The 12,643-nt window shown below is 36.0% G+C and overlaps 1 protein-coding gene across 8 annotated transcripts in view; it reads right to left on the bottom strand.

Moving 5' to 3' along the window:
• The window catches only part of RRM1 (ribonucleotide reductase catalytic subunit M1), a 40,950-nt gene that overhangs the window by 16,106 nt on the left and 12,201 nt on the right, over positions 1 to 12,643 (bottom strand). For 6 of the 8 annotated variants that reach the window (XM_036257835.1, XM_036257836.1, XM_036257834.1 and 3 more), the window contains 7 exons: positions 11,330 to 11,369; positions 10,952 to 11,114; positions 6,947 to 7,088; positions 5,566 to 5,649; positions 3,425 to 3,586; positions 2,974 to 3,053; positions 2,350 to 2,551 (listed from right to left, as the gene is read on the bottom strand). In XM_036257835.1, the coding sequence (XP_036113728.1) occupies positions 2,350 to 2,551; positions 2,974 to 3,053; positions 3,425 to 3,586; positions 5,566 to 5,649; positions 6,947 to 7,088; positions 10,952 to 11,114; positions 11,330 to 11,369 (873 nt within the window). Of the gene's footprint in view, positions 1 to 2,349; positions 2,552 to 2,973; positions 3,054 to 3,424; positions 3,587 to 5,565; positions 5,650 to 6,946; positions 7,089 to 10,951; positions 11,115 to 11,329; positions 11,370 to 12,643 lie in introns of those variants that run through there. The other 2 variants (XM_036257840.1, XM_036257842.1) reach the window with 2 other exon arrangements.

Genomic DNA, 12,643 nt, shown 5'->3' with positions numbered 1-12,643 from the left:
TGTATTTTTAGTACTAGCAATATACCTGGCATATAGTAAGCTTAATGTTGAACAAATACACCTTCTTTTCCATTTTGATTACGACTATCCCAATCCAAACCCTCAACTCCTCCCACCTAGAGTCCCTTGTGCCCTTCAAACCTACTCAATTCTATACTTGTTGCCAAAGTATCCATTTTCAAAACATAACTCAGATTACATAAATCTAATAAATTCTAGAGAGAAAAATAAGGCAGGAAAAAGAAGACAGTGAGTCCTAGGGGTTAGAAAAAGAATGAAAGGAGTGCCATTTTTTTAAATTTTTTTTTTGGTACATGTTCCTAGCGGGAATCGAACCCAGGACTCTCTGGTCCGCAGGCTGATGCTCCAACCGCTGAGCCAAACTGGCCAGGGCAGGAGTGCCATTTTTTTAATAGAGTTGTCCAGAAGGACCTCACTGAGAATGTGACATATGAACAAAGAACTGAAGAAGTTAGAAAGCAAGCCATGCGCCTATGTGGGGAGAAGAGCATTAACAGCAAAAATCCTGAGGTAGAAACATACTTGCTGTCTGAGGAACAGAAAGGAAATTAGTAGCACAATAGAGAATGAGGTGGGGGTACCCAGTTGCACTGTAAGAATTCGGGATGGAAATGAAGTACTGATACATGCGACAATATGGATAAGCCTTGAAAACATGGTTAAGTCAAAAAAGCGTGACACAAAAGCCCTAATATTATGAGATTCCATCTATACAGAATGTCCACAATAGGCAAATCCAGAGACAGAAAATAGTGGTTGCCATGGGCTGGGTTAAAAGGGGAACAAGGAGTGACTACTAATGAGTACTAGGTTTCTTTCTGGAATGATGAAAACATTCTAGACTTAGACATTGGTGATGGTTGCCCTGTAAATTATATTTCAATTAATAAAAAAAGAAAAAACAGAATCTGGATGGATCAGAAAGTCAGAGTGTTGTGGGGCAGAATGATCTGATCTGACTTTTGTGTTTAAAAGGGTCCCTCTAGCCCTGGCTGGTTTGGCTCACTGGTTAGATTGTCAGCCTGTGGACTAGAGTCATGGGTTTGATTCTGGTCAAGGGCACATGCCTCTGTTATGGTTCAGTCCCCAGCCCTGGTTGGGGTCATGTGAGAGGCAACCAATCGATGTGTCTCTCTCATATCGATGTTTCTCTCTGTCTCTCTCTCCCACCCTCACTCTGTTTAAAGATAAATGGAAAAATATCCTCAGGTGAGGATTTTTAAATAAATAAATAAATGGGTCCCTCTATTTTTTATAATATACTCTTTCTTGTATAATTATTTGAGTATATGTCAATTTCTTCCAACTAAATTATAAATTTCCAGAGGGCAGGGGCTGAGCCATATTCATTTATATTCCCAGAGCACTTAGTACAGTCTTACACATAGTTGGTGCTCAATAAATTTTGAATTAAACTGCAACCTTATCAGTATGTTTAACTTACTTACCATTTTCTCCCTGATTTTTCATTTGCCATATTTTTTAGGTCCTACAATTTGTGATCTGCTCCTTTCCCTCTCATTTCCATAGTTTACATCCAATATCCAACTATTACAACAATCTCCTTAAACTAACCTCAAACCTCTTTTCTACCAAGCCACTCTGTAACAGAACCAAGATCTATCCTTCTCATCCTACCATTTTAATACTATTTTCCTTTCAGAAACCTGCACAAGCTTGTTAACTATGACACATTCCAGCTTTCACCCACCAATTCCTTTCCCCTGGCCAAAACCATCTTCCTGATACCAAACCTTAATGTATTTGCTCTATCAAAACAAACTTATTTGACATTCACTGCATAAAACCAAACCCTATCTCTGATCTGTCATATAGGCTATTCTTCCCAAATGGAAGATTTTTAAAAATTTTTTAAAACTAAATCTATATGCTCTTTCTGGCCTTGCCTCTTTGGCGAATCACCTTAAAAATTTGAAATTAGAATTTTGTCTCACCATCACTGAAAGGATTCTCTAGAAGTTTACATACTTTAAACTGAATAAGCATCCTAACATATTTTTATGTTTATCCTAAAATACCATGACTATACATTACTATTTTTCTCAAGTAAAGATTATTACAATATGTGTGTTAGAAATGGTTGACTGTCTTCTACACGACTTGAACTAAAAGATATTCAAGGGCACAGACCACACCTCTTTCCTTTATAATTTCTGTCGATTTTAGTGCCCTTCTACTTACCAATAAGCTATGAAAATTCCCTTCACCCATCTCAAGCGAAATCAAGTGAGAGATTCACAAACAATAACTTCACTTCCTAAGATTCATCTCTCATCATTACATTTAGGCAGAAGTTTTTCTACCTACCTCATCTTTGCTGGTATACTCTACTATTTCTGTGCACAGGTTGCTGCATTTGATCGTTCCTAGGTTCTGCTGGTTGCTCTTCCGATTACAGGAATCTTTGTAGAGCATGTATGGGGTACCTGTCTCTGTCTGAGACTCAATAATGGCATACCAAAGCTGTTGAGCTTTTACAACTTTGCGAACACGACCCTGTTTCTCATAACTGAAAAACAAAGCTATTATTTTAGTATTACCTAAGAAAATCTTTTACAGATAATGTGAAGACACTAAAATGTAATATTATTTTTAAAAACTCTTAAGTTTTTTACTAAATTTAGCTAAGGAAAAAAAAAGCAAAATAATAACCCTGCTAAAGTTCATTGCCTTCATTTTTAAAAGCATCAATTGAAAAACTCAAGCAAATATTTACATGTCCCCAAGTTTTAAGAAAGAAAATGGAAACAAAAATGTTGGTAAAAGTTCAAGAAGAAAACCTGACCAAAATAAAATTATTAATCATATTTTCTCCTAGATGCTACCAAATATTCCTAGAAATTGGCTAGTGCATGATATAGTTTTGAAATGTGACCCACCGAGTAAGAGAAAAACAAGTAAAAAATTATTACTTTCATATTTTTCCCATACCTTTCATATAGCTTTTCAAATTCCTCTCCCCAAACTTCATCCAGACCAGGACACTCATTTGGACACATTAAAGACCAGTCCTACAAAGGGAAGAAAAGTACCACCCATGAGAAACTTCAAATAACCATACATAATCCATTAGGAACACTATAACAGACAGGGTGTCTTACATAGACTGTCTTTTACATCCACTGTAGAAATAATTCTTTTAGAATCAGGTCTAAACATCTAGTTCTGCCTGTTTGTATACAACCTTTTATGCATGTAGTTCAGACAGCATCTACTTTGGAGAATAAAAATCCAAGAAGGCAGGAATGGCATCTCTTAACTTGTTCAAATGCCTTCCATAGCAAAACACACAGTTCAACTCTTCCTAAGCATGATTTAAAATGGCTGAAGAGAAAGCTTATGTCAATCAAGTTGTTTTTACTAACAAGCACCTGTGTCTCACCTGATTAGTCTCCACTCGTCTCATGAAGAGATCCGGAATCCAAAGAGCAAAGAAAAGGTCTCTGGCACGCTGCTCTTCCTTTCCTGTATTCTTCTTTAAATCAAGAAACTCAAAGATGTCTAAATGCCAAGGCTCCAGGTAAATAGCAAATGCACCAGGTCGCTAATGGTAAACAATCATCATTCTTTTCAGAATCAGAATGAAACAAAGAAACTTCCTATTTTCCAAAGCACTTTTATATCTCCTTGGATCTTCACTACAATTAATATATTAAATGAGACAATACAAATAAAACTATTATAAAAATATAAAGTAGTAACATTTTTCTTACAATTCTAGGAGTAAAATAGAGCATTTGACATAAAGAAAATGTAGAAAAAGAAAGATTAAATGACTTGTCAAAAGTGATACAGTGAACCCTGACCAGTTTGGCACAGCGTCAGCCCATGGACCGGAGAGTCTCAGGTTCAGTTCCTGCTAAGAGCACATACCTCGGTTGCAGTTTGTCCCCAGCCCCAGTTGGGGTTGTGTGGGTGGCAACCACTACATATGTCTCTCTCACATTGATGTTTCTCTCTCTCTCTCTCTCTCCTCCCCCCTCTATCTGAAGATAAATGCAAAAATGTCCTCCAGTGAGGATAAAAAAAAAAAAAGTGATACAGTGAACTAGAGATGAAGCTTCCTTCCTCTTCAGTTGTTGTCCAGTTCACTTTACACTATATGACATGTATAAAGCCCAAAGAAAATCACTAACTTTGACAATAACAGGTTGTGCTCTTACTAAAAGTCAAAAAGGTGCTATGTTTTATCAAGGTCCCCATAGATATATATTTTTTAAGTATACCAGAGAGAACTTCATAAACTAAGAAGTGATTAGTATGCCTACGTCTTCATGAGAGGCAGGCTCAAGTTGCAAACTATCCTGCTGATAATATTAAATAAACAGCCTGACTGGTATGGCTCAGTGGTTGAGTACTGACCCATGCACCTAAAGGTCGCTGTTTTGATTCCTTGTCAGGGCACATGTTCCGGCTGTGGGCCTGATCCCCAGTGGGGGCATGCAGGAGGCAGCCAATAGATGTTCTCTCTCATTAATGTTTCTATCTCTCTCTCCCTTTCCCTTCCTCGCTCTCTAAAAACCAATAAAGAAAAAAAAGAATTAAAAAAGAAAATATTAAATAAACAACCCAATCCTTTCAACTTTACTTTTCCCTCTATAAAATAGGCAGAGTTTTATTTCTTTTAAGAAAACTTAGAAGACATATGACAACTCCTTTTCAAGGTTGGGTACTAATGTATGTTACAACTTTAGAAATTCTTTGTAAATAAACTGTCATGTAAAAACGCTGCTGACTATATCACTGGTGCCTGGAGCCATTAGTATGGGTGGGAAGGATGAGGGTGATTAATATACAGGTGCATGAGAAAACATTTTGGGGCAATGGAAATGTCCTATAGTCATGGTAATTACATTCAAAACCCATCAAAATGTACATTTCAAGTTTGTGCACTTTAAAGTAAATCATACTCTCCCAGCTCGTATGGCTCAGTGGTTGAGCGTCGACCCATACACCAACAGGTCGCCGGTTTCATTCCCGGTCAGGGCACATGCCCAGATTGTGGGCCAAATCCCCAGTGGGGGGCACATTGAAGGCAACCAACTGATGTTCTCGCTCATCGATGTTTCTATCTCTCTCTTCTTCTCTCTCTAAAAATCAATCAAAAAAATTTTTTTCATAAAAAATAAAGTAGCCCTGGCCAGTTTGGCTCAGCGGTTAGAGTGTCGGCCTGCGGTCCGGAGAGACCCAGGTTCGGTTCCCGCTAAGGGCATGTACTTCGGTTGCAGTTTGTCCCCGGCCCTGGTTGGTCGTGGGGGTGGCAGCCACTCGATGTGTCCCTTCACGTCGATGTTTCTCACTCTCTCTCCCTTCCTCTCTCTCTCTCCCACTCTATCTGTACAAAAAATGGAAAAATATCCTCGGGTGAGGATAAAAAAAAATAAAGTAAATCATACTCATTAAACTAATTTTAAAACTAAAAAAAGGCCAAGTTGTTAGAAACACACAATGAATCATCCATAAACATACATGGCTAACAGTTTTTAGTTCTAATTTCTAGTACTTTCAAGTAACAGAGCATACCTTGTTTCCGCCTTGATCCACGTATCGAGCTGTATTGTTATAAACTCTCAGCATCGGTACAAGGCCATTGGAATTGCCATTAGTCTGAAAGAGAAATTGAGAATAAAGGCATCTGGAGGAGAAAGAGGGGGCTCAGCAAGAACACAATGGCTTAAGAATGAACACATTATTCTCTCTAAAGTTTTACCTGCTCTCCATTTTTACCTCTGCTGTGAAAACATAATGTCCAACATAAAATAAACAAAATGTTGTTGAATAAATTACAATTATATACAAAGATATTTCATGGCATCTCTGATTTTCAATGAGACATAACAATTACAAGCCAAAAGGATCCAAAATCAGGATAAATTCCACACCTTTGAAATCATTCCCAAAAGAATTCAAGGTAACCTACATCAAGAATTATATGCAATGGATAAATCAAGACAATAAGTAAGGTAAATACAGCTTAGCAATAAATGGATTCTAGAATGAAGATAGGAAAATATATACTCCTAAGACTACAATAAGCCTCATCAAATTTTCAAAAATAATTCTTCTAACCTAAGTCTAGAAAGATAAATGAACAATGGCTCACCCTTACTACTACTGAAAATTCTGTGTATATCACAGAACCTCCAAAACAACACAAAATGGACTCTCTAGCATTATTCTATAGGATTAGATATTTTCTTCACATTACAAATGAAGAAACAAACACAGGGATGTAAAATAACTTGTGCTAAGTACCACTAGTAGTGGAAATAGGATTTAAATCCAGGTCTTACTTAATATCCCAAAAAATAGTGTACTAGCAGGGCTTGAATTCCCTTCACTAAGAGACAGTGTTTAAAACATGAATCCTGGGTTCTATCACATGTTAAGTGACTGCTCTCTGGAAGTAATTTAACTTTCTAAGCCTCAGCTTCTTCACTTATAAAGTGAAGACGATTGTGCCTATAGGGTCTATACTCACAAAGTTAGTGTAAGGCATAAACTTCCTACCATGTGTCTGTAATGATATCTATCTCATAAAGCTGTAGTAAGGATTAAACGAGTAATGCATGTAAAACTTTTATAACAGATTTGGCACACAGTAAGCAATCAATAAATGACAGCTGCTAATATTATAACATAAACCAGAATTCCAAAATATAAAATAAACCAAACCTGAGATAAAAAGGACCCTAAAGATCATTTAATCTAAACCTGTAGTAAGACAGATGAAAATGAAGCCACAAGCAGTGAAATGACTCACTACAAGTCACAAAACAAGCCAGTCATTAACAGAGACCTAAATCTCCCAAGCCCCAGCATACGCTCTCAACCACAAGCTTGGTTGCTTATGGACTTGCATCCCTCCAGTCTACACATTTTTAATCACACAACAGAAGCTTACCCCAGCAATGTAGCTGCCAGTAGCTCGAATACAACTCACAGCAACACCAATTCCCCCAGCAGACTTGGAAATCAATGCACACTGCTTTAGTGTGTCATAAATACCTTCAATACTATCATCTTTCATACTCAGAAGGAAACAGCTATGGGGGAGAAAAGTAACAACTCAGCAAGGAAATGAAGCAAAGCAGAGTCACAAAAATGATTATACAATCCAAAGACAATTAAGTTAGGCAAATAGAAGATTTGAAGTTTACAAAATTCCTAGGTGTTTTAGAAGAAAAAAATACTTTTACTAGTTATGATGCAGTTAAACACATCAACATATCATATTGCTTTAAAATCACCTTGCTGCCAACCCTAGATGCTAAGGCTGGAAGGAAATCTTAGAGATAAGTCTAAAATATTAGCTTACATGTTCACCAGACAACAAAAGTGCTATTATCACATTTTCTCATGCAAATTCCTAACCATAGATAAGTCTTTTCAATCTATTAGTAAGCCAAGAAAAATTAAACATTTATGAAAAAATAATCATATGCAATGGTCAACCAATTCTTTGATGTCACCAAAATTCAGCTCCCTTACTGAATTTTGAAGACAATCTCTCTACTTGTGCTTTGAAACTCATTCTGTTCCCTACCTCAGGAACCATACTCTACCAATGATCCTTTCACTACCTTGAATATTCAACCAATCAAATGGATTCTATCCATTGACTTCTACTGAATATTCAGACATTCAGATATAGAGAATATACACTGTACTTATTACCACCTACATCAATTAATTAGACACTACAGATAAAGTCTAATTACAATTCCATTCCATCTTAAGCATTTCTGCCTTCTTATAGCACTTACATACGTCCTACATTTTTTATATTTCTGGTTGCATATTTATTTATCCTCAGCAACTTGCTTTTCACTCAATATTGAATTAGAGATTCTTTCCTACTGATAGATATATGTAGTTCTAGTTTATTTTCACTGCTACCAGGTATTCCATGGAATGAATATACCAATATATTTGTCCATTTGCTTTTTGATGAATATTTGGATTATTTCCAGTTTTTTTGATATTCTAAACAATGCTGCTATGAAAAATTTTGAACGTATCTCCTTGTGTATATGTATAAAGAATTCTTTAGGGCATAAACCGGGGAGAGTATTGCTAGGTCAAAGAACAGGCATAAAAGTTCCACTTTATTAAAGATTATACGCTCTATCTACCAATGTATGAGAGTTTCCTGTGTTCTACATTCTTACCAACACTTAGCATTATCAGGCTTTGCATATTTACCAAACTGATGGGTATGATATATCTCATTATATTTTTCATTTTTCTAATTACTAGCAATATTTATCATCTCACATGTTTATTGGTCAATTAAGTTTCTTCTATGAATTATTTTCTACATCCCTTGCTCATGTTTCTATCTGGTTCTCTTTTTCTTACCCTTTGTTATTAACATACTGCAAATATCTTCTCCCAATCTGAAATGTTTTTTCACCATTTTTGGTTCACAGTTTTTAATTTTAATGTAAATTTTCCTTTTTGTTGTTTTGCTTATTATATTCTATTTTAAGAAATCCTTCACTACTCTGAGGTCATATATATTCTCCTAACAAGATGCAGGTTGAAGCATTAAGAGTCAAGATGTCACCCTGGCCAGTTTGGCTCAGCAGTTAGAGCGTCGGCCTGTGGTCCAGAGAGACCTGGGTTCGGTTCCCGCTAAGGGCATGTACCTCGGTTGCAGTTTGTCCCCGGCCCTGGTTGGGTTATGCGGGTGGCAGCCATTCAATGTGTCCCTTTCATGTCAATGTTTCTCTCTCTCCCTCCCACTCTATCTGAACAAAAAATGGAAAAATGTCCTCAGGTGAGGGAAAAAAAAAAAAAGAAAGAAAGAATCGTGATATCAACAACTCATTTTCAAATGACTCAGCCAAAAAAAATTTAAGATAAAAAAAGATATATGATAAAATATCACTAATATTTTGATCAAAGCAAAGGTGGGTATATGGGTAATATTCATTGTCCTTTTCTTTAAACTTACCTGAATGTTTGAAATTTATAGTAAAAAACTAGGGGAAAATAGGTATCTATTTTCTCTACATGCTCATTTAAGATTTTACTTTCACATTTATTTTTTCTTGAATTTATTTCTGTACATAACATAAAAAAGGGAACTCAAATCATATTTTTCCCAATAGGATAACCAATTTCCCTAGCACCATTTTCCTAATAAAATGCAATGACATCTCAGTTGTTTACATTCCCATATATATAAGCCTGAATTTGTTTCTGGGCTCCTGTTATACTTCAGCGGTTTGTCTACCCCAGAGTAAATACCACTCTGTCCTGATTACCATAACTTTCCAGTAGTCTTGAAATCTGGGCTTTTTCTTCCAAACTGTCTTGCTATTTACACTAGTTCCCTGTGGCTGCCCTAACAAATTACCACTTAACTTGGCAGCTTAAAATAGAAATGCCATCTCTCATAGTTCTGGAGGCCATGAAGTCCAGTATCAGTTTCACTAGGCCAAAATCAAGAATCCTCCCTGCAGAAGCTCTAAGGGAGCATATATTCCTTGCCTCTGATGGATCCTTTGGCTGTAGCCACATCACTCCAATTTCTGCCTCCATCTTCATGCTGCCTTCTTTTCTTCTATATGCCTCATCTCCCTCAGCCTCTCTTCTCTTATAAAGATACATTTGATTAGATTTAGGGCCCACTTGGATAATTCAGGATAACCCCCCCATGTCAAGATCTTTCTTAATCACATCTGCAAAAAACATTTTTCCTTATAAGGTAATATTTACAGGTTCCAGAGATTAGGGCTGCTGTGTTTGAGTAGCCTACTAGATTATTCTTAGTCTTTTGCTCCTCCATGTAAATTTTAGAATTAGCATGTTGCAATTCTGACTGGAATTACACTGAATCTATAGATTAAATTGGAAAAAACTGACATCTTTTAAATATTGTATTCATTTTTTAATATAAAATCACTCTCCACTTGTTTTTTAATGTCCTTCAACAATGTTTTAGAATGTTCTCCTTAAGAGCTTTCTGTATCTTTTATTAGATTTGTTCCTGGGTAACCTTCCGATATTATAAATGGTATTATTTTAAAACGCAATCTTCCCACATCTAAAGTACAAAAACTGAACTGATTTCTTTATATTGAACTAATATATCTAAATCTTTTGCTGAAATCTCTAATAGATCTAAATTTTTAGTGGATATCTCTTACCGAATTAAGAAAGTTATTTTCTGTATTGATTTTACTAATTTTTATTATGAAAGAGTATTAATGGTATAAAATGTTAGTGCAATGGAGTACATTAATATACTTTTTGATATTAACGTGTCCTTGAATTCCTGAACTAAACCAACTTTCTAAAGGTGTTTTGTTTTGTTATATCTTATTGAACTCTGTTCCAGTGTTCCCCTTTTCAGAAAATGGCATCACCATTCATCCTGTTACTCTACTCATACATAAACTCAGGAGCCATCCTTGACTCATCATATCCAAAACATCATCAAATTCTGTCAATTTTACCCCCAAAATATCTGTTGAATCTGTTTATTTATTTCAATCTCTACTTTAACCTCCCTAATTCAAACTACCATAATCTCTAGTACAGTCTACGATAAAAGTCCCTTCATTAGTTGTCAGCATTTACTTTTATCAAAACCTGATTGAGATATAATTCACATACCATAATATTCCCCATTTAATGTGTACAACGTGGCTTTAAGTATAGTCACAGAATTGTGCAGCCATCACCACAATCAAGTTTAAAACTTCATCATGAGCATTTGTCCCTCTCCAATTCATTCACGCACTGAAGAGATGTTTCCAGAATGTAAGTCTCATTTAATCAGAGCAGGAGTGATTACATGTTCATTAAATTAATTTTTCTGTGAACAATTGCCTAGTTTTTCAGGCCAAGGTTTATTTCCATGGTCAAAACTGTTTCAGAACTTTAAAAGCAATAATACCTAGAAAGTTGTGGGCGGTTGGTACCAGCATTGAAGAGAGTGGGAGAGGCATGGGTAAACCACCTCTCAGAAAGAAGGTTGTATGTTTCAATAGCAGCATCGATATCTTCTTTGTGAATCCCCACAGATACCCTCATCAACATATGTTGTGGTCTTTCAGCCACTAAAATCAAAAGAATTTTCACATGATGGAACATATCAGACAAATTAGGCAAGACATGTACTTGAGTCAAAAAGAAACAATTTAAAAAATACACTACACCTAAAATTTAAAATGTTACACAGAGTTTAGATAGAAATATTAAGGATAACAGCTCAAATCTCTGTATTCAATATAATGACTAGAAAATAAAACACATAAACATGTTCATTTCTCACCTTTTCCATTGATCTTCAACAAATAGGACCGCTCCAGCGTCTAGAAAAAGTAAAACAACCAAAAAACTTCCAGAGCAGTTTTTAAAGACACAGTAGACATAGTGTTCACAATAAGGCAATCAATTTAAATCTTCTCAGTTTTTATATAATTTTATAAAAACTGATTTTAAAAGAAAAGAATATGTATTTACTCTCACTACCTTCAGTTTGGAACATTATCAATTGGCTATTTGTTTTGGAAAAGACTGCATGAAAATTTCTGGCAGCCCTAGCCGGTTTGGCTCAGCAGTTAAGAGTGTTAACTCACGGACCAAAGGGTCGCGGGTTCAATTCCAGTCAAGGGCACATACCTGGGTTGCAAGTTCAATCCTTGCCCCCATCTGGGTCGTGGGGCAGGCAACTAATCAATGTGTCTCCTTCACATCAATGTTTCTCCCCACCCCTCCACCTTCCACTCTATCTAAAAATAACTAAAAATAACCTCAGGTGAGAATTAACAACAAAAAATTTCTGGAAAAACCCAGCTCTATATTAATGTGTATAACATTAACAGAAGTTATGTACGGTATTCACCATCATCATCACAATGGGTAACACTTACAAAGTACTAATAACAGCTCAGGCAATGATCTAAGCAATACACACTTATCCTCAACAGAATTTACTGTTGAAATTATATTATTATCCCCATTCTAAACATGAGAAAACCAAGCACAGAGAGATTAAATAACTTGCTAATAAGTAGAGCAGAGGTGAAGTGGGGAATGGTGGTGGAGGGATTGAGGCAAAAAAAGAGAAAAAACTCATAGACAGACAACAGTGTGGAGAATGCCAGGGGGAGGGGAGAGATGGAGCAGTGGAGGAGGGTATAGGGGAGATAAATGGTAATGAAAGGAGCCTTGATTTGGGGTAGTGAACACACAATACAGTGTACAGATGATGCATTGTGAAATTGTGTACCTGCAACCTGTATAATTTTGTTAACCAGTGTCACTCCAATACATCAATAAAAAAAAAGGAAAGAGAATAAAAAAAAAAGGCAGAGCAGAGATTTGAACCCAGAAGGTCTAACACCAACATTTATGTTCTCAAGCAATATTTATCAACACAAAAGTACCTACAAAAACACTTGGAACACAGTAGGGATTCAATAGTTGTTGTATAAACAGTAGAACAATATGGAATCATTATGGCAAATTATCTGCTTAACTCCTCAGGTAATCCAGAAGTCATACTTGAAAACTCTGAAAACTGCAAATGGATAAGCTATCTTTCCTTAATTCAAACAACCACTACCCACCTTAACTAATCCTT

This window comes from Molossus molossus, unplaced genomic scaffold, assembly GCF_014108415.1.
Source record: "Molossus molossus isolate mMolMol1 unplaced genomic scaffold, mMolMol1.p scaffold_m16_p_13, whole genome shotgun sequence".
Lineage (NCBI taxonomy): Eukaryota > Metazoa > Chordata > Mammalia > Chiroptera > Molossidae > Molossus > Molossus molossus.
This window is presented reverse-complemented; position numbering and strand designations above follow the sequence as displayed.